This window comes from Dreissena polymorpha, chromosome 3 (genome assembly GCF_020536995.1).
Source record: "Dreissena polymorpha isolate Duluth1 chromosome 3, UMN_Dpol_1.0, whole genome shotgun sequence".
NCBI classification, from domain to species: Eukaryota; Metazoa; Mollusca; class Bivalvia; order Myida; family Dreissenidae; genus Dreissena; species Dreissena polymorpha.
The window spans coordinates 54,258,718-54,285,637 of record NC_068357.1 but is presented as its reverse complement, the minus strand read 5'-3'; the positions used below and the strand labels follow the sequence as shown (position 1 = coordinate 54,285,637).

At 38.0% G+C, this 26,920-nt stretch overlaps 1 protein-coding gene across 1 annotated transcript in view; it reads left to right on the top strand.

The window, feature by feature from the left end:
- The window catches only part of LOC127872235 (uncharacterized), a 64,898-nt gene that overhangs the window by 21,039 nt on the left and 16,939 nt on the right, over nt 1-26,920 (top strand). The window contains exons 7-14 of the mRNA XM_052415566.1: nt 3,441-3,686; nt 4,164-4,331; nt 9,678-9,965; nt 15,435-15,602; nt 16,428-16,609; nt 18,499-18,594; nt 21,503-21,668; nt 26,199-26,340. Coding sequence (XP_052271526.1) covers nt 3,441-3,686; nt 4,164-4,331; nt 9,678-9,965; nt 15,435-15,602; nt 16,428-16,609; nt 18,499-18,594; nt 21,503-21,668; nt 26,199-26,340 — 1,456 coding nt within the window. The remainder of the gene's footprint in view (nt 1-3,440; nt 3,687-4,163; nt 4,332-9,677; nt 9,966-15,434; nt 15,603-16,427; nt 16,610-18,498; nt 18,595-21,502; nt 21,669-26,198; nt 26,341-26,920) is intronic.

Genomic DNA, 26,920 nt, shown 5'->3' with positions numbered 1-26,920 from the left:
AGGCACATGCATTAAGCCCTCTGTTCACTGAGTGAATGCAGAGTGCACAAGCTGATATGGGCCGATACTTAAGGCACATGCATTAAGCCCTCTGTTCACTGAGTGAATGCAGAGTGCACAAGCTAATATGGGCCGACACTTAAGGCACATGCATTAAGCCCTCTGTTCACTGAGTGAATGCAGAGTGCACAAGCTAATATGGGCCGACACTTAAGGCACATGCATTAAGCCCTCTGTTCACTGAGTGAATGCAGAGTGCACAAGCTAATATGGGCCGACACTAAAGGCACATGCATTAAGCCCTCTGTTCACTGAGTGAATGAAGAGTGCACAAGCTATATGGGCCGACACTTAAGGCACATGCATTAAGCCCTCTGTTCACTGAGTGAATGCAGAGTGCACAAGCTAATATGGGCCGACATTTAAGGCACATGCATTAAGCCCTCTGTTCACTGAGTGAATGCAGAGTGCACAAGCTTATATGGGCCGACACTTAAGGCACATGCATTAAGCCCGTCTGTTCACTGAGTGAATGCAGAGTGCACAAGCTAATATGGGCCGACACTTAAGGCACATGCATTAAGCCCTCTGTTCACTGAGTAATTGCAGAGTGCACAAGCTAATATGGGCCAACACTTAAGGCACATGCATTAAGCCCTCTGTTCACTGAGTGAATGCAGAGTGCACAAGCTTATATGGGCCGACACTTAAGGCACATGCATTAAGCCCTCTGTTCACTGAGTGAATGCAGAGTGCACGAGCTTATATGGGCCGACACTTAAGGCACATGCATTAAGCCCTCTGTTCACTGAGTGAATGCAGAGTGCACAAGCTAATATGGGCCGACACTTAAAGCACATGCATTAAGCCCTCTGTTCACTGAGTGAATGCAGAGTGCACAAGCTAATATGGGCCAACACTTAAGGCACATGCATTAAGCCCTCTGTTCACTGAGTGAATGCAGAGTGCACAAGCTAATATGGGCCGACACTTAAGGCACATGCATTAAGCCCTCTGTTCACTGAGTGAATGCAGAGTGCACAAGCTAATATGGGCCGACACTTAAGGCACATGCATTAAGCCCTCTGTTCACTGAGTGAATGCAGAGTGCACAAGCTAATATGGGCGGACACTTAAGGCACATGCATTAAGCCCTCTGTTCACTGAGTGAATGCAGAGTGCACAAGCTTATATGGGCCGACACTTAAGGCACATGCATTAAGCCCTCTGTTCACTGAGTGAATGCAGAGTGCACAAGCTAATATGGGCCAACACTTAAGGCACATGCATTAAGCCCTCTGTTCACTGAGTGAATGCAGAGTGCACAAGCTTATATGGGCCGACACTTAAGGCACATGCATTAAGCCCTCTGTTCACTGAGTGAATGCAGAGTGCACAAGCTAATATGGGCCGACACTTAAGGCACATGCATTAAGCCCTCTGTTCACTGAGTGAATGCAGAGTGCACAAGCTAATATGGGCTGTCACTTAAGGCACATGCATTAAGCCCTCTGTTCACTGAGTGAATGCAGAGTGCACACGCTAATATGGACAGAAACTTAAGGCACATGCATTAAGCCCTCTGTTCACTGAGTGAATGTAGAGTGCACAAGCTAATATGGGCCAACACTTAAGGCACATGCATTAAGCCCTCTGTTCACTGAGTGAATGCAGAGTGCACACGCTAATATGGGCCGAAACTTAAGGCACATGCATTAAGCCCTCTGTTCACTGAGTGAATGTAGAGTGCACAAGCTAATATGGGCCAACACTTAAGGCACATGCATTAAGCCCTCTGTTCACTGAGTGAATGCAGAGTGCACAAGCTTATATAGGCCGACACTTAAGGCACATGCATTAAGCCCTCTGTTCACTGAGTGAATGCAGAGTGCACAAGCTAATATGGGCCGACACTTAAGGCACATGCATTAAGCCCTCTGTTCACTGAGTGAATGCAGAGTGCACAAGCTAATATAGGCCGACACTTAAGGCACATGCATTAAGCCCTCTGTTCACTGAGTGAATGCAGAGTGCACAAGCTGATATGGGCCGATACTTAAGGCACATGCATTAAGCCCTCTGTTCACTGAGTGAATGCAGAGTGCACAAGCTAATATGGGCCGACACTTAAGGCACATGCATTAAGCCCTCTGTTCACTGAGTGAATGCAGAGTGCACAAGCTAATATGGGCCGACACTTAAGGCACATGCATTAAGCCCTCTGTTCACTGAGTGAATGCAGAGTGCACAAGCTAATATGGGCCGACACTAAAGGCACATGCATTAAGCCCTCTGTTCACTGAGTGAATGAAGAGTGCACAAGCTATAATGGGCCGACACTTAAGGCACATGCATTAAGCCCTCTGTTCACTGAGTGAATGCAGAGTGCACAAGCTAATATGGGCCGACATTTAAGGCACATGCATTAAGCCCTCTGTTCACTGAGTGAATGCAGAGTGCACAAGCTTATATGGGCCGACACTTAAGGCACATGCATTAAGCCGTCTGTTCACTGAGTGAATGCAGAGTGCACAAGCTAATATGGGCCGACACTTAAGTCACATGCATTAAGCTCTCTGTTCACTGAGTAATTGCAGAGTGCACAAGCTAATATGGGCCAACACTTAAGGCACATGCATTAAGCCCTCTGTTCACTGAGTGAATGCAGAGTGCACAAGCTTATATGGGCCGACACTTAAGGCACATGCATTAAGCCCTCTGTTCACTGAGTGAATGCAGAGTGCACGAGCTTATATGGGCCGACACTTAAGGCACATGCATTAAGCCCTCTGTTCACTGAGTGAATGCAGAGTGCACAAGCTAATATGGGCCGACACTTAAAGCACATGCATTAAGCCCTCTGTTCACTGAGTGAATGCAGAGTGCACAAGCTAATATGGGCCAACACTTAAGGCACATGCATTAAGCCCTCTGTTCACTGAGTGAATGCAGAGTGCACAAGCTAATATGGGCCGACACTTAAGGCACATGCATTAAGCCCTCTGTTCACTGAGTGAATGCAGAGTGCACAAGCTAATATGGGCCGACACTTAAGGCACATGCATTAAGCCCTCTGTTCACTGAGTGAATGCAGAGTGCACAAGCTAATATGGGCGGACACTTAAGGCACATGCATTAAGCCCTCTGTTCACTGAGTGAATGCAGAGTGCACAAGCTTATATGGGCCGACACTTAAGGCACATGCATTAAGCCCTCTGTTCACTGAGTGAATGCAGAGTGCACAAGCTAATATGGGCCAACACTTAAGGCACATGCATTAAGCCCTCTGTTCACTGAGTGAATGCAGAGTGCACAAGCTTATATGGGCCGACACTTAAGGCACATGCATTAAGCCCTCTGTTCACTGAGTGAGGCTCGTATATATTTATCTCATGACATTTGCAATCTAGTATATGTTGTTTTCTTTGCTTTAACTACAGGTATCACATCACCTATCGGGGTCTCTGCAAGATGTTAAAAGGGAACTAGCAAATGAAGGAGAACTGAGTTATTCTGATCGCCAAATATCAGTAGCATCGAGAGACTCGTTTTACAAAGCACAAACTACAGCTGTTGATGGTCCTGAAGAATCTCTGAATGTCACTGAAAACAAATCTAAAAATCTACTAGAAAAAGAAAGATCTCCACTCCGTCAGAGTTCAGAAACAGTTGAAGAAAAAGTTGAAGTAAAATCCTATTTTCCAGATTTTGAAGAAACTTCTGTTGTTGGAAAGAAAGGAAAAAGCTTGATTAAAAATAACAATTCTATGCAAAGGGAAAGAAAATTTTCTGATATTTCAAAGCAGAATTTCACAGACAAAATAGATGATATGGATATACCAGGCAGTAGTGTAAGTGATCATCATGTAGGTTTAATTGAAAATAGTTTTGATAGGCATTCATTTGATGACAATGTCAATTTACAGTCTAAACCAACAGAAAGTGTTCAACAAACAGTGAATGGTACAAGCAGTGTCATTGAATTAGAAACTTCTGTTGGCCACTTCAAAGCTTTTAAAAATGTTGAAAGTACAGGTACCTGTGGTGATTTGAATGTATCTGAACTGGTGAGGATTTCTAGAAACACAAGGACAGAGTGTAGTTTGTACCATAAGAATGTTGTAGAGGAATCTCAAACACCAAAAACTCATGTGCCAAATCAGTGTGAAGACCATGCTGGAGGTAACGTTTGTAACATATTTGAAATCTCAAAACAACTTACAGAATGTTCTGATAATGAATATCCTAACCGTGTTATAAAAGAGAATTTTAAACTAGAGTCAGTCAAGAAACAAGACATTGAACAAGAAAAACAGGACAATAAAGGAGAGGTACACAACAGTGGAAAAGACAAACATGAAATTGAAATGAACCTTTTAGGAAGATCTAAGGATATTAGTACAGCTACAGACGAAACAGAAGAGATTATAAATAGGGAAAAAGAGTCGCCTTCAAGTTCGCAGACACCAAAACGATCACCATTACAAATCAATAAATCAGCGATCATTAAACTGAAGGAACTGATTGATAAAAGTCCAAAGAAACATTCTGTAGCTATAGAATCCAAAACAGGTCATAGTAGAGTAAATGTCTCAGAGGAATCTTATGACTGTATAATCGACCAATCAGCAATCATAAAACTGAATGAATTGATTGAGAAAAGCCCAAAGAAACATCTTGTTCATAGTGCGTCTGAAACAGGTCAGGGCAGTGACACAAATTGTAATGTACATGTCTCTAAAACATCCAATAACTGCACAGTTGGTAAAGACACTGATAAAAATATAAAAATCAGTGATGAAAAGGTTAGTGCTGGAAAGATAGATGAAATGCATGAAGGCAGAAATGCTTGCATTATGTCAGCAAATGATTATTTAGTGGTTAATAGAAGTACAGAAGTAAACAGCATTGGTAAAAACAAGAAAGAAGAAAACAGTTTTGGTAAAAACAAGACAGAAGAAAACATTGTTGGTAAAAACAAGACAGAAGAAAACAGTTTTGGTGAAAACAAGACAGAAGAAAACAGTGTTGATAAAAACAGGACAGAAGAAAACAGTGTTGGTAAAAACAAGACAGAAGTAGACAGTTTAAGCAAACCAGATATTAATAAACTGGCTACGAGTGATAGTGGAGTATGTTTTGAAGACAGCAATAACCAAGGCAAGCAAAATCAGAGTAAAATGGAAACTTCTCTGCTGAAAGTTACTCAAGGCCTGTCCAAGGATTCAGCAAAAAAACAGAAGTCAATCACGGAAACAAACAGGCATCAGACACTGTCTAAAGGTATGTTTTCTCTCTGATTTACCTGGTTTGAATCTGACACACTGTCTAAAGGTATGTTTTCTATATGATTTACCTGTTGGTGCCAAAAAATGAAAGCAGGTTTTAATCAATAGTTAGTTATTTAGTTATTATGCTCCCCAAAAATGTATTTTGGGGGGAGCATATAGTCGCCGCTTCGTCTGTCCATGTGTGTGTCTGTCTGTCCGTCCGTGCACAATTTTTGTCTCAGAAACTTATGAACGGAATTCAATGAAACTTTATGGGAAGCTTCACTACCAAGAGGAGATGTGCATATTATCAGCGGGTTCTGGTCGGATGATTTTTCACAGAGTTATGGCCCTTTGAAATTTTCTATAAAAAAATTCTTGCCCCCCCAACTACTGTGCCCTCGAGACGTTTCCTTTTATCTGAATATAAAGTGCAATATTGTGACAAAAAAACCTTTGGGGAGCATCACCCGTCTCCGATGGTTTCTTGTTTATTAGCATGATACGGAGGTTTAGATTTAAATATATTTTTATGCTAAATGATACAAATTATATTCTGAATTATATTTGAGCTGCACTCTGCGAAAAATGGGCTTAATTCATGTGCATATAAAATTGTCCCAGATTAGCTGTTCAGTCCGGAGGGCTTATCAGGGACCACATTGTCCATCTTTATGGAATTGTTTTTGAAAGAGGTCTTTTCTGAACTGAAATCCAGTTCATGCCGAAAGTGTTGTCCCTGATCAGGCTGTATGGACTGTGCAGATTAATCTGGGTCGACACTTTAAGCAAATGCGCAGATTTCTATCATTGCATTTTTTGGGGTCATTTATGCAGCCCAATGAATTGTTCCTGTTGTTGATATAGAGGATAATTGATGGTCTTTTGTAGCTAGGTTATAAATTGTTATGCACCAGAGATAAGAAAAAAGTTTTTGCTCCTCCATCATTTGCATCTATGTTTAAAGGTTTAAGCTTCAGAATTTAGTGGGAATATTGATGCCTAATTAATGACTTAATTGTCCCCTCTGTGTGTCCGTCTGTCCATCAGTCTGTCACACTTTTCTGGATCCTGCGATAACTTTTGAAAGTTCTTCATATTTTTTCATGAAACTTGAAACATGGACACGTGGCAATATGAAGATTATGCACATCATTTCATTTTGTTGGTACGTCAAGAATTCTGGTTGCTATGGCAACATATAGACTAGAAATACTACTGAAAATGGTGGATCCTGCACACTTGTCTTGATCCTGCAAAAACTTTAAAAGTTCTTCATATTTTTTCATGAAACTTGAAACATGGATAGATGGCAATATGGACATTATGCACGTCATTTAATTTTCTTCCTACGTCAAAAATTCTGGTTGCTATGGCAACAAATATATATAAAAAAATATAAAAAAACTTCTGACACATATATTGCTTGGCAATAGTATTGTTTCATCAATATTGAGTTTTGCATCATTGCCAGTTCATTTTGCTTATTGTATTCAGGATCCATAAAAGGTTGTTAATTTCACTATTTGAAACAGTGAATTGCCTATTTGAAAACATTGATAGTTCCCTATCAACAACAAAAAGCATGTAACAAAATTCAAATGAAGTTTATGATGATTTGACACTGATTGTGATATTGTTATTTATAGCTATTATTGTAATATGCAAAAGTAGATTGATTAGATTGATACAAACCTCATTCCAATAATTATGTTCAAGTTACACAACTGAACAGTGCTGCAGTTAGGCCTAAATGGAAGGGGCCCCGCTGTGCCTTTCTGAGGCCCACCCTGCCCTTTTATTTATAAAACAAAAAGACATATGATTATTTTTTAATCTTTTATTACATTGTAATTAATTTATACCTCATTGTAGACATTTTATTTGCATGGTTTTTACAATAATGGGAACTAGAAATGGCACGGCAGAGGCCGACGCGTATCCCCATGCCGCATGTTTGACCCAGGGGCACCCCAGGGTTGGTAATGGGGCCATGCATCGTTGAGATTGACCGTATTGTCATAAGAGAAGTTCAGTATCAATTAGAAGTGAATCGGTGTAGAAATGAAGAAATTATAGTAAAAGGCAATTTTGGGTGGGCGTGGCCTATGTGGACGGGGCGCCCCAGGGTTGGTAATGGGGCCATGCATAGTTGAGATTGACTGTATTGTTATAAGAGAGGTTCAGTATCAATTTGAAGTGAATCAGTGTAGAAATAAGGAAATTATAGTTAAAGGCAATTTTGGGTGGGCGTGGCCTATGTGGGCGGGGGGCCCCAGGGTTGGTAATGGGGCCATGCATAGTTGAGATTGACTGTATTAACATAAGAGAGGTTCAGTATCAATTTGAAGACAATTGGTGTAGAAATGAAGAAATTATAGTAAAATAACCTTAAAAAATGAGTAAAAATCTCTGACCCGGCCCCACCCCAACCCCCATAACTTGACCCAGGGGTCAGATCAAAATTTCAAATAGTGCAGGGTGGCTCATATGCTCAAAGCTACCATGTGTGTAAGTTTCAAGGTTCTAGTGCTAATAGTGTAGGAGGAGAGAGTGGCCAGGACAGACGGACGGACGGCGGAGATAACCACAATATCCCCACGCTTTTCAAAAAGCGTGGGGATAAAGACAATTTTGAGTGGGTGTGGCCTATTATGGGCGGGGAGCCCCAGGGTTGGTAATGGGGACATTCATAGTTGAGATTGACCGCATTGTCATAAGAGATGTTCAGTATCAATTTGAAGTAAATCGGTGTAGAAATGAAGAAATTATAGTAAAAGGCAATTTTGGGTGGGCATGGCCTATGTGGCCGGGGCACCTCAGGGTTGGTAATGGGGCCATGCATAGTTGAGATTGACTGTATTGTCATAAAAGAGGTTCAGTATCAATTTGAAGTGAATCGGTGTAGAAATGAAGAAATTATAGTAAAAGGCAATTTTGGGTAGGCGTGGCCTATGTGGGCATGGCCTATGTGGGCGGGGCGCCCCAGGGTTGGTAATGGGGCCATGCATAGATGAGATTGACGGTATTGTCATAAGAGAGGTTCAGTATCAATTTGAAGTGAATCGGTGTAGAAATGAAGAAATTATAGTAAAAGGCAATTTTGGGTGGGCGTGGCCTATGTGGCCGGGGCGCCCCGGGGTTGGTAATGGGGCCATGCATAGTAGAGATTGACCGTATTGTCATAAGAGAGGCTCAGTATCGATATGAAGTAAATTGGTGCAGAAATGAAGAAGTTAATGTAAAATAACATAAAAAAATGAGTGAAAATCTCTGACCCGGCCCCGCCCCAACCCCTATAACTTTTGACCCAGAGGTCAGATCAAAATTCTGTCACTGCCACCGTCGCACATATGCTCATAGCTACCATGTATGTAAGTTTCAAGGTTCTAGTGCTAATAGTGTAGGAGGAGCAGGTGGCCAGGACGGACAGACAGACGCACATCACCACAATATCCCCACTTTTTCTCCGAAAAACGTGGGGATAATAATATATTCCAACAATTATTTATAACATTAAAAGTAATATGCAACAGGGAGCATTCCAATACGCCAGCGCTCTCGAAAGTGCCCTTTTGACAAAATACTGCGCGTTGAAAGTGCCCATTTGACAAAATAGCCCCCCCTGCCCAGGACTTTTCATCAGGAAATTGGGAAGAGGACCTAGCCTTTCAAATTGGGAATTTCATGCGCGATTACTGCTCATTTTTGGAAGGCCGTGTTTTAAAACGTTTTTGAAACGGGGTCATTTTCATTGTGCAGATGTATTAAAGACACATTGTGGTGCATTCTTAATCATATTAGAGCTCATTGCTTTCAATTTGGGAGATGCCCAATATGTCTAAGTAAAAAAAAAAATAAAAAAAATATTTTTGCAATTTGGGAAATTCCTCTATCAATTTTGGGAAAAAAAGACCTTATTTTCAATTATATAAGGGTGAAAAGCCCTGCTGCCCTTTTCAAATCCTAGCTGGAGCACTGTGAACTTTTTGTAACAGCTGCCTATGGTGTTTGTAAGAATGAAGATAGTAATAGTTGTGATTAAAATTAAGGGTTTTCCCGATTAGCCTGTGTGGACTGCGCAAGGGGTTTCCCAGAGCAAGGTCCAATTATGAAGATGATTATTTTTTATTATGTATAAAATGTTTATTTCAGGTAAGAATTCAACTGGAGTACCTATCACCAACTTTTTCAAACCGGTCGAAAAGAAAATGGAGGAATTTTGGATGTCTTGTGATGCAGTCAAGTCAGAATTTTCTAACACGTTCAGGGATGAAAGGGATAATGCCTCTGTCATTGCTGAAGACTTTTCCTCTGAAACCTTAGTGAATTCATCTCTAAATATTGGCGAAGAAATCAGCGTGATTTCAAAAAGTACAGACGAATGCAATAAAACCGTATTATCAGAGGCTCGAACAGTACCCATTCTTGCTGAAATGTCGGTCGATTGTAATTAGTGAAAACTATTCACTGCCCTGTTCTGACAGTTTACAGAGTGAGTTTGGTCTGCCTGATGGAAAGTCCATTAGCAGTGATGACACATTGTTAGAACAACCACAGCAGTCAAATAACATGACCCATAGACAATTAAGGAAGAGACACTTTGTGTCTACTGTTACAGATTCTGACAGACCAGATTTTACCCCTCGTAGGAAATCCATGGGATCATATGAAAAACTATCTAAACACACACAGGTATGTCTGATTTATGGCTTTGTATGATAATTAAACAATTGTGCGTGAATTTAAAAAATAGTCACATTTGGAATTTAGATTGTAGAATTTTGCAAATGGGGACAAAAATAATTTGATTTGAAGCCAACTCCATTATTGTTCTTATCAAGCTTTATGCTAAGATACCAAAATCATAATTACTTTTTTAAGCTCGACTATTATGTATGAAATATATATAGTGGAGCTATCCTACTCAACCCGGCGTCGGCGTTCCCCTTCCCGTGAGCATTGGAATGTTAAAGTTTGCGTACCACCTCAAATATTTTTTATGTCCCTTGACATATTGCTTTTATATTTTGCATACTTCTTTACCAACATGACCTTAATATATAAACAAGAGCAGACAAATGTAACAAGCATTTTGTAAGAATTATGGCCCTTTTTCCACTTAGAATATGCATATTATTGATAAATCTATGTTAAAGTTTGCGTACCACCTCAAATATTTTCAATGTCCCTTGACATATTGCTTTCATATTTTGCATACTTCTTTACCAACATGACCCCAATCTATAAACAAGAGCAGACAACTGTAACAAGCATTTTGTAAGAATTATGGCCTTTTTTCCATTTAGAATATGCATACTATTGATAAATCTATGTTGAAGTTTGCATACCACCTCAAATATTTTCTATGTACCTTGTCATATTGCTTTTATTTTTTGCATACTTCTTTACCAACATGGCCCCAATCTATCAAGCATTTTGTAAGAATTATGTTCCCTTTTTATACTTAGAAAATTGAAAATTTGGTTAGGTTTTGTGTTTTGTGTTAGGTTCACTTTATTCCTAAAGTATCAAGGCTATTGCTTTCAAACTTCAAATACTTTCTTACTATCATGAGGGTACTATACCTGGCAAGTTGAATTTTACCTTTATCTTTGAATGACCTTGACTCAAGGTCAAATAAATAAATTTTAATTTAATTGCCATAACTTCTTTATTTATGATCATATTTGATTCATACTTTGACAAAACAACACTTACCTGACATACCACAAGGGACTCTACCCAAACCATCCCCCAAGCCCCATCCCAAAATCCCCCCCCCCCCAAAAAAAAACACATAAAAATATTATTTTTTCCTTTTATTTTTATTTTTGTAAGATCGTCTATTAAATGATCACACACCCACATTATACCCCCAACCAAAAAGATTTTTTTTCTTTGAAACATGGTTAAAAAAACACAAATATTTATTTATTTTATGTTTGAAGGACCGTCCAACCATCCCACCCAAGCTATCACTATTTTATGTCTTTACAAATGTTCAATAGATTGTGGAAAATATACCTGAACTCAGAATCGTCCATAAAGTACAACGTCTTTAAAACATAAGGGATCAATATGTTTCAATTATGGTCCTGTTCCACTTAGAATATTACTATATTACCTTGACCTTATTGAATATGAACAATTTTCCCTTGATGGCTTATGTTATACTGTCAAGCACTCGAATAGTCGAGAGCGCTGTCCTCTGACAGCTCTTGTTTTAATTCCTCTGAAATACATGTATAATGGATAATTCAATAAAAATCCAAAACATGTAAATGAAAGTTTCACAAATGTTTCCAGCAGTGAACAATGTTTTGGTATCAGCTGGTGGCTCAATAGTACGAGCTGTGCTATCGGGTATTAAAAATTGACATGTTGAAACTGTTAAGTCGGCCTCTTTTACGTTCTTGTGAGCTCAAGGTGTGCTATTATGATCATGCTATGTCTGGTGTGGTGCCGCGTAATTCTGAGCTGGATAACACTCTAAAGGCCTAATTTTTCACCCAATCTTTATAAAACTTGGTTATAATTTTTATCTGGTCAATAAATTGGCAGGGTTTGAATCTGTGTCATTTGTGTTAATAAACTAGGTCACCAGGTCAAAACCAGAAACAAAAAATTAACCACTAATACTGTGAAACCATTTATTTTCGCCAGCACGAAATTTTGTCATTTTTATAAAAATGACATTTTTGTCAGCACTTAAATTTGCCAATTCCTGACTTTGAAAAAAATAAAAAATACTTCAGTCAATATCCGATTTGTTTGTAAAACATGTCCAAATATATCGCGGTTGCGATAAATCGTAGTGGGGAAAGAGGGAGGACAATTGAGAGTCACATGTCAATATACTAGTCTTTTGTTATCAGGTGATCAGTTATTTGCTCCCATTAGTGTATCATTATTATGATTAGCGGATTAGTGGTACCAAATAACCGTTAATGAGTGCTTGAAACTGTGAAGCCAGATGCCAATTGGTCTTATTCATTTATAACCATGGCCTATCTAATAACGATCTTACGTTTATCGGCGCAAATTAGAGCAGGTACGAAGATTATTGGTTCAAATTAGTGTTATCAAACTATTTGGTCAGTTTTCAATAAAGTTTCAAGAATTTTGCATCGTAAATATTTAATTTTTTAAGTACAATAATTTTCAGAAGTGTTAAATTAACAATGCATTATGGGACAGCGGTATTATAGAGCACAGTTCAGATTTAATTATAACAACCAATGGACGAGTGAGTTTAAATGAGATTGAATGCTATAGAATACAAAGCAATGTTTTATTGCGTCATACTCAGTCATTCGAAAAACGTGCTTTCCGGGGATTTCCTGAAAATCGTGCAAAAATAAAAGTGAATTTCTCTAAACAATTACCCTACGTTTGGATGGAACTAGTCGTCATGATTGCTAATTTCTCTGTACCTGTTACGTTTTTGTTGCTACAAGTAACAATGAATTGAAACATGTATCGTTAAACTTGTCAAAACTGTCAATGATTAAAAAGATTGATAGCCCATAAACGAAGCACAAGCTATTTTTACACCTGTATTGTAGTTCAACGCAAACAACCAAACACAAATCAATGTGTTCTTTATTTATTTGTAATCAATGCGGATAATGTATACAAGTCAGGTGTTGATCACACATCATCATCTTTTAATTTTGTTTATTGTCGTTGATCTGGATCCGCTGCGTGGAGGCTGTATAATCCGCAACAACACTGAAAAACACAATACACACAATGGGTAATAAAGTTGTTAACAATTAGCGCTAATCATTACTATTCTACCAAAACAAAGTCAACGCAGTCGATACAGCTGTACTGCACTCGCGATTAAAAGCAATGTTACGTATCAGTTTAGTACACTGTATAATCTACACCTTTTTGCGTCAAAACCGGATTAATCTTGATTACGAAATAGACAGAGTATGTATGCGTGGATTACGTTAGATTTTAGTGCCTTATGTCTTTGGTAATTCAGTCTTAATTTGTTCAAATATGGGACATAATTGTTTGTGAGAATCTTGTATTCATCAATCGGTCGACTGACGATATACACAAAAATTAATGCCTGACGATTAATAATGGTTTCACAGTAGGCCACATTTTTTACTCCATCTGGATGAAACTTGGTCAAAATGTTTATTACTGTGGACAATATCTTGGCTGAGTTTGAATGTGGGTCATATACGTCCAGAAACAAGGTCACCAGGTGGTTCCTTAGAAAAACCTTTTTTTCCATTCTAGAGGCCATTCTTATGCCTCAAACCTGAGTTCAAATCTGGGTCATGTGTATTTAAAACCTTGGTCTCCTGGTCAAATCTGTTAGTCTAGTTCTAGTCCCAAGAAACAGTCTTGATAGCATTTCAAATAAGCCCTGGTCTTTCTATGCAATCGAGCCAAAATTAATAGGATTAAACTAAATCTGTAAAAAACCGTGTTAATACCCTTCAATAATGAAAGCCTATGTAACATGTCATACATCTCTTATATATATGAATATAGGATTGACTCAGTTACTCCCCTTTGAGGCTTTGACTGCAAGGGTAATTAAGTTCAAAGATCAAATTGGGCCATAAAACGGCTTGTTTGGACTGTAACTTTGCAATTCATTATCCTATTTTAAGATAATTTACTTTAAAAGACAATCATAAGGTAATTGCATTAAATGTTTTACAACCTTCTCTCTTCCTCAAAGGTTAAGGTCACACTTCAGTGCTCCAGCTAGGCCTAAATTTGCCTTTTTTTTTTTTTTTAAACATATAATTCATCAATCTCTTATTACATTACAAGTAATTAATTAATTTCTCATTGTACACATTATATTTAAATGGTTCAATAATAATGGGAATAATATATTCTAGCAATTATTAATAACATATAAATCAACATGCAACAGGACAAAAAAGCCCCCCTCCCCTGCCCTTTTTAAATCCTAGCTGGAGCACTGACACTTAACGGTCGAATTTCCAGGTTGGCCATAAAACAGCTTGAACATTCCTTTTTTGGCCTTAACTTTGCTTGTTGCACTTCTTTTGCTACCTCAAAGATCAAATAGGCCATTAAATTTGGACTGTAACTTTGTCATTCATCATTCTGTTTTACGGTCACTTAACAACATGGGGATATTGTACTTCTGGTGTAACATCTGTCTCCCAACCTCAGAGATCAGGGTCAGACTGAGAGGTCAGAGGTCAAATTTCGCCGTGAAACAGCTGGTCCAGGCTGTAAATGTTTCATTCAATTATTTCTTGTGCAGGTCTATCAAATTGTTCTCATACTAAGTTTGCACCTTCTTTCAATTTAAGTCTTCATTAATATGTGTCCATTAAAATATAGGCCATCATAATGGCCTTCTTGTTTCGATTATACTGGCACTTAAAGTTGAGCCAAATTAAAATTGCTTCCATTAATTTTTATGCGAACGGTAGGGTGGCATATAGCATTTGAACTGTCTGTCCGTCCGTCCGTCCGAAAACTTTAACATTTGCCATAACTTTTGCAATATTGAAGATTGATACTTGGCATGCATGTGTATCTCATGAAGCTTCACATTTTGAGTGGTGAAAGGTCAAGGTCATCCTTCAAGGTCAAAGCTCCAAAAACAAAGTCCAAGGAAAGTAACAAGCTTTAAAGGGAGATCATTTCTATTTTATATCATTTGGCAGGTACAGATCAATTTCACAAGGGAAGTAATTTTTTTTTTTTAAGGATATATTTTTTTTCTTAATAAGGTCAAGGTCATCCTTCAAGGTCAAATGTCAAAAATACAATCCAAGAGAAGTAATAAGCTATAAAAGGGAGATAATTTCTAAACCTGCCAAATGATGTATTGAAATTTTATTTCAAAGCGGTGCAATAGGGGGCATTGTGTTTCTGACGAACACATCTCTTGTTCTAATATAAAAATTATTCATCAATCTTTGAAATGTAAAGTTCTTTATCATTCTTATGAATTTTAACTTCTTCTTCAATCCTTTGAATTTAAACTTCTTCATCAAACTTTGGATTTTAAACTTGTTCGTCAATCTTTCGAATTAAAACTTCTTCATCAATCTTTTGAATTAAACTTCTTCTTCAATCTTTGGAATTAAAACTTCTTTATCAATTTTTTAAATGTAAACCTTTTCATCAATCTTCATTTCATAGCAGGGCAACCAATCAAGAGAATTCCACAACCTCTGGTCAGACATTATACTGATGATCATTGAAGACGAGTTCTACCACTGTTCACTGACAGAGCTGAGTAACGCCCTGTCCTACCAGGACTACCCCCAGGCGGAGATACTGTTGCAAGTCATGGATGTTGTGCTGTTTGTAAGTAGCTTGTTTTCTTGTGGTTATTATCCACTGCCAAAAGCAGAGGGATATAGTGTTGGCATTGTCCGCCCGTCTCTCAGTTGGTCCGTACTTTAGTCTCTCACAAACTTTTTAGTTATGGCGTTGGATATCAATTCAACATATTTATGTGTTGAAGTTTGTTATAGGAGTATGAAATGTGTGTAATTAAGAGTTTATTTTAGTACAACTTAAGGGGAACATTAATTTTGTTGTTGTCTTAAAGTCGGAATTTTCAAGGAGCGGATTTATGGTGAGTCAGACCTAGTCTTCATACACATTTGAACATGCACAATATTTAATATTAACTCAATGAAAGGTTAACCTTTTTGTAAATCTCAAACAGTGAAGACAAGCCCATGCCTTCCAATTAATATATTTATATAATAATGCATGTTAAAATGGCCTTAATACAGTCTTTCTTTTTAAACTAAGAAATTCTATAACATAATTCAACTACAAGTTACAACATACAGTTGCAGGTTTTTTTCTTCATCTCAAGTTTGTTATTTTATTGTAAAATAACAGACTTATTTATTTTAGCCTCAATCTTGGAAAATGGGTCTTAATGTATGTGCGTTAAGTAAAGTCAGCACAGGTCAATCAGGGACAACACTTTCTGCATAAACTATTTTCCTCTAGAAGCGACTTCCTTTAAATAATAAATACGGTAAAAGCAGAAAGTGTCCTCCCTGATTAGCCTGTGCAGACTGCATAGTCTAAATTGTGACAGCACTTTATGCACGTGTATTAAGCCCCGTTTTCCCCGAGCGAAGCTACATTCACTTGTTTTTTTTTCCAAAGAAAACGGACTCAGAGCTCGAATCTAACCTGGCCCTCAGTGTGTTAGACAACGTGTTGACTCTCCACCCACCTGTCACAGTGGCAATGCAGAGACTGTATCTGGAGGCCCTGGTTGACCAAGAGTCCAAGAAATCCAACCTGCCTGTTAGCTATGAGTGGGCCTTTATTAGAGATGTTATCAGGTGGGTAATTCTTGTAATGTTGTCGTCTATTTTCACAAAGCACATGTTTATGAGACGCGCTCTGAGAAAAGGGGGTTAAATGCATGTACGTAAATAGTTCGTCCCAGATTACCTTGTGCAGTCCGCACAGGCTAATCAGGGAAGACACTTTCGGCTTTTATGACATTCTTCATTTAAAGAAAGTCTCTTCTGAGCAGAAATCCAGTTTAAGCTGAAAGTGTTGTCCCTGATTAGCCTGTGTGGACTGCACAGGCTAATTTGGGACAACACTTTACACAGGTGCATTAGACCCCGCTTTTGTCAGAGCACAACGACACATATCATATATCTGCATTAAACTAACCAGATGAGAATATTAGCACTTGCTTTTAAAGTTGTAGCCATAGTGACATGAATGGACATACAGTAAATCTTGTATTAAGAGACCACTAAAGGGAGTAACCAAAAGTGGTCTCTTAATAAAATGGTCTCTAAATTAAAAAGGCCATTTGAGATAAATGCGGACCTTTTATTATTTTAAATCCAGATGCAGGATTATCTCCTTTTGACACAATGATGTCAGCTTGTATAATCAAATGAATCTAAATATAAATAAATGAATAAAAGAAAGTTTTACTAAAAATTATTTGTTATCTCTAATTCTAAATACAAGGTAAATGGTTTGCACTGCAAATAATGGTTTTTTCTGACTCCAAACTCATTCGCGATAAATTTACATACACTTTTACTCTTCGACACTTCCAATACCCGAATTTTCTCATTTAACGTTAACGTTAACGCTTTCCGTTTTGACATTTTAATTTCTGCATTTAAGCTTATATATATATCTTTCTCGATTATGGTACATAGGGAAATAAATAAAACACCTCGATTGAAAACTAAATAAACAGACCTGATTGGAAAATTTACTAACACAAACTTATTAGCATAATAACAATTACCCCTACAATTTTTTAATTAACGGATTTCGACACATATTACAGATTAATAGTTTATTAGTTTATTTTTTACACCTCTCGAGTACACTGTGAAATGTTTGACGCGTAGGCGCATTGTTTCTGCAATAAAATCGGCGATCAAATTTGTCACTTAACGTCCCAGATAATTAACTCCGTAGACTGTTGGCAATACATCACTGTATTATTCAACACCACAAGTTGATACGCAGTCAGCATTATCACCGGTCAGAAGCGGTCATCGAGACAAAGGAAAATGGCTGGTGTGAAATCAAAACAAAGATGTAATCGATCATCTTATCGGCTTAGATAAACAATTAACACTGATTTGTACCTGAATGGTCAACAGATTTACCACTTTTACCGCAAAGTGGTCGCTTAATTCAAGACTTGGACATCAAAAATAACTAAAATCAGCGGTCGCTGGTCGCGTAAGACAAAAGTCGCTTAATACAATATGAAAATGTAGTAAAAACGCTCGGGCGGGATTCAAAGTGGTCGCATAAGACAAAGGATGCTTAATTCAAGTGGTCGCAAGTACAAGATTGGACTGTATATCATATGTCTACATCCAACCAGCCGACAAGAATGCAGTTAAGTAATAGATCAGTCTCTATTTAGTATATCGGCTACCAGGTGGTATGCTTGAATGACCTGTCTTGAATAACATGCCTTTCTTCTCCTTTTTTCCTCAGATAAGATTTTTGCATGCTATGAATGAAGAATCTTATTTATAGTATTGAACAATTAATGTCTGACGTATCCATGCTATAACTAATTTGCCTATAGCTGAAGTAAACATATCTTATCTGGGAGGGCACTTTACACACATGCATTATGCCCAGTTTTCCTATGACAAGGCTGAATTAATTTGAAGAACTGTTTGCCTAGCTCGTCTTGCCAAGTTTTGACTCTTTTGATGATGTTTTGTAGTGGAAGCCTCTTAGGAGACGAATTGTTTCGGAGGAAGAATGTCGGACTGCTGCGATTCCTCACCAAACTGCTGAAGACTAACGTCGACCATTTCACGTGAGTTGAACCCTTTGCTTATCAGATACATACTTTGATGCAATTAAGTCCCTAAGAAAATCAAATTCAATAGAGGACCTTTCTCACTAGATTAAAGTTTCATAGGCTTCATTTCCAACCCTGAGGTATTGACGGGGAGCAAACAGCATAAGAGTTACTCGCAGGCTTTTCTTGTTTGATGCTGTTCGCAAATGGGCATTTTCACATGCTTCTGAGCGGTTAAGGAAGGGTTTGTTTTATAGGCAAGCCATTTGTTTACAATTTTTGGATCAATTTAAAATATTTATTTCTGCCGTGTTTCATATTATACAATATGGTTAATTCTAAAATTTGCAGTCATTTTTCGATATCACTGGTATATTAAGTTAAGCACAATAAAACTTTAAACATTTGTTATGATGCTCACAATTAAGATATTTATGTGCAATTTGCACAGGCTAACTAGGGTACAACACTTTCTGTTTTTGGGGATTTTTTTTATGAAAGGTCCCTTTTAAAAGAACTCCAGTCTACTCATAAAGTGTCGTCCCTGATAAGCATATGAGGACTGCGCAGGCTTCTGTGGGATTGTACTTTACACGCATTCTTTTTGTTTAAACCTTTTTATTTTCACTCAATTGCATAGAAAGCTTAAGGCTTATTTGAAACGCTCTTGAGTTCATTTCCTGGGACAAGAACCAGTACTTGGTGTCTATAGGGGAGATCAAACATACACTCCCACAGTGAGGATCGAACCTGTGACCTCCCTATTGCTAGGCGGACACCATATCCACCTCGCCACGGCGACACACTCTTCAAGCCCAGTTCTCCCAGACTGAGGCTCATTTACTTAGATGCAGTGGTTCTTTTCACAATTTGGGAATGAGGCCGGGTCCATTGGGAAAAATCATGTCGTTTTGACTTAAATTGGGAAATTAGTTCTGTTGATTTTTTTTATTATAAGTAATTATGTTGAAAAAGAGAATACAAATGATTTTAATATTATATTTACTAAGGTTCAACTATTTTAGCTGGATTTGAGATGGAAAAAAAAGAAGTTTTTGTTTATTTTTTTTAGCTCACCTGAGCACAACTTGCTCATGGTGAACTTTTGTGATCGCTTTTTGCCCGTTGTGCGTTGAGCGGCGTCAACATTTGCCTTGTTAACTCTCTAGAGGCCACATTTAGTGTCCAATCTTCATGAAATTTGGTCAGAAGATTGGTTTCAATGATATCTTGGGTGAGTTCGAAAATGGTAATGTTTGCTTGAAAAACATGGCTTCCAAGGGGCGGGGCTTTATTCCAGTATATGTCTATAGTAAAATCTTGTTAACACTCTAGAGGCCACATTTATTGTCTGATCTTCATAAAACTTGGTCAGAAGATTCATCTCAATAATATCTTGGACGAGTTCGAAAATGTTGCCAGTTGGTTAAAAAAACATGGCCGCCAAGGGACGGGGCATTTTTCCTAATATGGCTATAGTAAAATCCTATTAACACTCTAGAGGCCACATTTATTTTCCGATCTTCATGAAACATGCTCAGAAGATTTGTCCCACTGATATCTTGGATAAGTTCAAAAAATGTTAACCTTTGCTTGAAAAACATGGCTGCCATCGGGCGGGGCATTTTTCCTAATATGGCTATATATGGCTGTAGTAAAATCTTGTTAACACTCTAGAGGCCACATTTATTTTCCAATCTTAATGAAACTTGGTCAGAAGATTCATCCCAATAACATCTTGGATGAGTTTGAAAATGATGCGGGTTGGTTGAAAAACAATGCCGCCAGAGGGCGGGGCATTTTTCCTTATATGGCTATAGTAAAACCTTGTTAACCCTCTAGAGGCCACATTTATTGTCCAATCTTGATGAAATATGGTCTTAAGATTTGTCTTAATGATATCTTGGATGAGTTCGAAAATGGTTACGTTTGCATGAAAAACATGGCTGCCAAGGGGCGGGGCATTTTTCCTTATATGGCTATATAAGGCTATAGTAAAATCTTGTTAACACTATAGAGGCCACATTTATAGTCCAATCTTCATGAAACTTGGATGAGTTAAAAAATGATGCCGGTTGGTTTAAAAACATGGCCACCACGGGGGCGGGGCTATTTTCCTTATATGGCTTTAGTAAAACCTTGTTAACACTCTAGAGGTCACATTTATTTTCCGATCATCATGAAACTTGGTCAGAAGATTTGTCCAAATGATATGTTGAATGAGTTCGAAATTGGTTTTGGTTGCTTTAAAAACATGGCCACCAGGGGCGGGGCATTTTTCCTTATATGGCTATATATGGCTATAGTAAAACCTAATTAACACTCTAGAGGCCACATTTAGTGTCCAATCTTCATGAAATTTGGTCAGAAGATTGGTCTCAATGATATCTTAGATGAGTTCTAAAATAATTATGTTTGCTTGAAAAAAATGGCTTCCAAGGGGCGGGGCATTTTTCCTTTTATGGCTATAGTAAAATCTTGTTAACACTCTAGATGCCACATTTATTGTCCGATCTTCATGAAACTTGGTCAGAAGATTCATCCCGATAATATCTTGGACAAGTTCAAAAATGATGCCGTGTGTTTGAAAAAACATGGCTGCCAGGGGGCGGGGCATTTTTTCCTTATATGGCTATAGTAAAACTTTGTTAACACTCTAGTGGCCACATTTATTTTCCGATCTTCGTGAAACTTGGTCAGAAGATTTGTCCTAATAATATCTTGTTATCTCAGGTGAGCGACTTTGGGCCTTTCAGGCCCTCTTGTTTTTATTTAAATTAGGAATTTTAAGGTCCCATTTGAGGAGAAAAAAAATCAATGGGAATGGGTCTCCCTACTGGACCCAAATTGGAACAAAACAAAACACTGAGATGTCACTTTACTCGGCCTCTTATTGTTACTCATCTAATGCTTTCCATTCCAGACCATCCAGTCTCAATGACCAACCACCAAAGCACATGCTGTTTAAAATATTTTGGCCAACGTCGTTCGTGACTTTCAATTCGCTATGTCGGGAACTGTTTGACTTTGTTCAGGAAATCTTGGAAGTTCTGGGCACCTGTCACACTGCATCAGAGAGGATCTGCCTGGTAAGGGGGATATTAAAACATGGCAGTTCTTTAACACCCCTGCCACTCTATCCATGTATGTCATTTAATTTTCTTTCAGCTTATTTCTTTCAATCACTTTATATTGTTACAAGTGAGTTTTTGTGAACCCTTAGCATTGTTTCCACAACTGGTATTTTTCGGAAATAATACTTATGTTTATCATTTACAGTCAAAACTGACCTAGAGGTCAACTGAGAATAATGTTCAAATGCAGACCATGTTCAGTCTGGATTCCCCACGACAAAAAAACTCTGTATTACACTTGACGGTCAATATATATCACTCCGAAAGTCATTTTTGATCTGAGAACAACGGTCACGAGTCAGTCGTTTCGAGTTGCAAAAAGTAAAAACACCAATTGTTGTTGCCTTTTTGTTCTAATGTTATAGCGTCTAGTAAAATCTTCAAATTTGGAATTATGGGCCTTCTTAATTTGCTGGGTTTTAATTGCACCAAATAATTTAAATATTTGTTTCTATGCCTTTGGGCTTGAAATGTTTAGTTTAAGTGCTAATTTTATAGATTGTAGATTATGCACTTTTGGAATGAAATTGACCCAATTGTCCAACCTTTGGGAAATTTTTATGCCCCCAAAGGAGTGCATATAGTGATAAGACCGTCCATCTGTCCGTCTGTCTGTCACACTTTGCATTTAGGTTTCGAAAAATGCTCATGACTTCTATGTCGCTTCAGATAGCAATTTCATATTTGGCATGCATGTGTCTATGAAAAAGGCCTTTCCATACACACACAAATTTTTACCCTTGTGACCTTGAACTTAGGGTCCGCGTTTAGGTTTCAAAATCTGCGTTTAGGTTTCGAAAAAAGCTCATAACTTCTTTCAAGCGTTTATAGGGGGCATAACTCATCCTATGGTGACAGCTCTTGTTCTAATGGCAATAGGGAATTTTGTAGTTTGTCCTCAAAGGAAAAAACCCTGATATTGCATTCTAAATTATTTCAGGGATTACATATAGAAATATCTTCAGACATAATTTTTCCAGGATGATTGTATTATCTCACTTATTTTAATGTTGTAATTGTAGTAAACATAATCATATGAGCCCTGCTCAAAAGTTATCTGAGATGTTAAATGCAAAGCGCTTGAAGCTGTATCCAAAACTACGCTTAACGATTGTTTAAATCAATTATGAATAATTTTATTTGATCATTCTCTTATGGCACCCATTCCATAAGATTGTAATCACTTTGGTCATAGCCAAACCAATATAACCATCCATCTACGCTAAAAATTGAGAACAGCCGTCAGTCAAGGAAAATAGCCAAAGTGACCCTTGTCAACAGGTGACCACTGTATTTTAATTGGTTTGTGCAATTGATTCCGAGCAATTTAAGAAGGTCCATAATTCCTAATCTGAAGATTTCATGAAGCGAATTTTCACAATTAGAGGTTTGTTCGCGCTTTTTTTCCAATTAAGCAAAAAAAAACACGGAATATTATACTCATAGAGACATTGAATAGAAGAGATTTTTTCTGAAGGGTTTGTGCCTTGGCTCCCTAATATTGAAAAATACCAAAATCCTGCTTAAGTGAAACTTTTTTTTTCTTGATCACACTTGCTTATCATATAAATTACTGCTGAAATTTGGTGTTTTGGTCCTTGAAATATTTGATATTGGACATCAAAATAAGCCATTTCCACTCAATTAAACCAACATTTTTTCTGCCTATACTGCTCTTTACTTCATGGTGTTGTTTGTCTGCTATTGTCATGACTAAGTTTTACAATTTGCCCTATTGCCTTCAGAAATTAGTCCAGCAGTATTTATCCTTTGGAAAACTTGATGAAAATGATTGGGCTCATCATTTTATTGATATGTTTGAGGATCAACTGAATTTCTAGATATGGCTGTTTTTAGCTCACCTGAGCACAATGTGCTCATGGTGAGCCTTTGTGATCGCCTTTTGTCCGTCGTGCATCGTCCGTCGTGCGTTATGCGGCGTCAACATTTGCCTTGTTAACACTCTAGAGGCCACATTTATTGTCCAATCTTCATGAAATTTGGTCAGAAGATTGGTCTCAATAATATCTTGGATGAGTTCGAAAAAGGTTACGTTTGCTTGAAAAACATGGCTGCTAAGGGGCAGGGCATTTTTCCTTATATGGCTATAGTAAAATCTTGTTAACACTCTAGAGGCCACATTTATTGTCCAATCTTCATGAAATTTGGTCAGAAGATTGGTCTCAATGATATCTTGGATGAGTTTGAAAATGGTTACGTTTGCTTGAAAAACATGGCTGCCAAGGGGCGGGCATTTTCTCATTTGGCTATATATGGCTATAGTGAAATCTTGTGAACACTCTAGAGGCCACATTTATTGTCCGATCTTCATGAAACTTGATAAGAATATTCATCCCAATATCTTGGACAAGTCCAAAAATGATGCCGGTTGGTTTAAAAATATGTCCACCTGGGGTCGGGGCATTTTTCCTTATAAGGCTATAGTAAAACCTTGTGAACACTCTAGAGGCCACATTTATTATCCAATCTTCATGAAACTTGGGCAGAATATTTGTCCCAATGATATCTTGTATGAGTTCGAAAATGGTTTCGGTTGCATCAAAAACATGGCCACCAGGGGGCGGGGCATTTTTCCTAATATGGCTATATATTGCTTTAGTAAAACCTTATTAACACTCTAGAGACCACATTTATTGTCCCATCATCATGAAATTTTGTCACAAGATTTGTACCAATAATATCTTGTTAAGTTCGAAAATGGTTCCAGTTGCTTGAAAAATCACCAGGGGGCGGGGCATTTTTATGCCCCCCTTCGAAGAAGAGGGGGTATATTGCTTTGCTCATGTCGGTCGGTCTGTCGGTCGGTCTGTCAGTCCGTCCACCAGGTGGTTGTCAGACGATAACTCTAGAACGCTTGGGCCTAGGATCATGAAACTTCATAGGTACATTGATCATGACTCGCAGATGACCCCTATTGATTTTGAGGTCACTAGGTCAAAGGTCAAGGTCACGGTGTCCAGAAATAGTAAAATGGTTTTTGAATGATAACTCAAGAACGCATACACCTAGGATCATGAAACTTCATGGGTAGATTGATCATGACTTGCAGATGACCCCTATTGATTTTGAGGTCACTAGGTCAAAGGTCAAGGTCACGGTGACCCGAAATAGTAAAATGGTTTCAGGATGATAACTCAAGAACGCATACGCCTAGGATCATGAAACTTCATGGGTAGATTGATCATGACTCGCAGATGACCCCTATTGATTTTGAGGTCACTAGGTCAAAGGTCAAGGTCACGGTGACCCGAAATAGTAAAATGGTTTCAGGATGATAACTCAAGAACGCATACGCCTAGGATCATGAAACTTCATGGGTAGATTGATCATGACTCGCAGATGACCCCTATTGATTTTGAGGTCACTAGGTCAAAGGTCAAGGTCACGGTGACACGAAATAGTTAAATGGTTTTCGGATGATAACTCAAGAACGCATACGCCTAGGATCATGAAACTTCATAGGTAGATTGATCATGACTTGCAGATGACCCCTATTGATTTTGAGGTCACAAGGTCAAAGGTCAAGGTCATGGTGACTCAAAATAGAAAAATGATTTTCGGATGATAACTCAAGAACGCTTTTGCCTAGGATCATGACACTTCATAGGTACATTGATCATGACCTGCAGATGACCCCTATTGATTTTCAGGTCACTAGGTCAAAGGTCAAGGTCACAGTGACAAAAATCGTATTCACACAATGGCTGCCACTACAACGGACAGCCCATATGGGGGGCATGCATGTTTTACAAACAGCCCTTGTTCTTTAAATCTCTTCATGAATCTTAATGCAACTTTGTCAGAATATTTGTTTAAATGATATCTTGGATGTGTATGAAAATGGTTCTGGTCTGTTCAAAAACATTGAAATTTGGTAAGAACATTTCGTTCTAATGACATCTTGGGCTGCACAGAACAGGTCAGTTCCTTTGAATCTTAGGTGAGCGACTATGTATATTTGTATGTTTATATACAAATTAGCTGTTTTAACAGTTGTCTTTCTTTGTCAAACAGTTTTTTATCAGCTTTAAATCAAAATTGAAATTTAATATTTTTTAAAACTCCTAAGTGGGGAAACCTGTTCAACAACGTTTCAGCTCACCATCACTTTTTATTAGATCTTCAACAGATTGGATAATCAAAAGATTTAGTTTTGACAAAATTCTTATGAGAATTTAATCACCACAAAATAGGGATGGGAAAAAATACTAAAATATTCAAGTACTCATTTTTATGCTCCCGGTAGGGTGGCATATAGCAGTTGAACTGTCCGTCAGTATGTCAGTCCGTCCGTCCGAAAAAAAAACTTTTTAACCCTAAAATATTGATGAACAGCAAACCGCATAAAACCTGAACAGACTACACATTTCTTGAAGGCTGTTTTTTTTTTAACTGGTTACATAAAGCCATGTTCACTTTGATTCTGAGTGGAAAAAGGTTAATCTCTTTAAAATATTGTTTCAGCGTCAAGTCCTTCAGGAAGTCTTGTTGCTGGTAGCTATGGTAACAGAGACATGCCGTCGTGACGAGAAAGTGACGGGCCTCAAGGCAATGTCGGCTGAGCGCACTAGGGAGTTCATCATTCAACTAGAAAACAGAACACGTGGTATACATGTAACTGGCTGGTCTTTCTGTTGTGCGTTGTTTTGAGATAACTTGGCTAAATGCATGTGCATAAAGTGTTGTCTAAGAATAGCCTGTGCAGTCTGCGCAGGCCTATCAGGTACAACACTTTCCCCCTGAACTTGATTTTTGTTTAGAATAGAATTCCTTGGAACAAAAAATTATTGCTGAAAGTGTTGACACTGATTAGCCTACGCACACTGCACAGGCTTATCTTTTGACACCTTATGCACATGCATTAAGCCCAGTTGTCCCATAACCAGGCTCTATAGATAGAATATCATTATATACCTGCTTAATGCTCCCCAAAAATACAAGTTGTATAAATCTGTTAAATACAACTGCACAGAAGTAATTCCTGCATTATGCTACTCGCTAGTTTTCCAATTCCGTATTACCATACTTGCCAGACTACTTTTAATGACGTCACTTTGAATGCAGAAAATTATAAGAGCATTCTTGGTTAATTATGAACGCTTAAATTCATTTGTTTTTAACTTAAAATATTCAAAGTTGTATATAATAAAAAGAATATTACCCAAGTCAATTGTTCCATGTGTTTG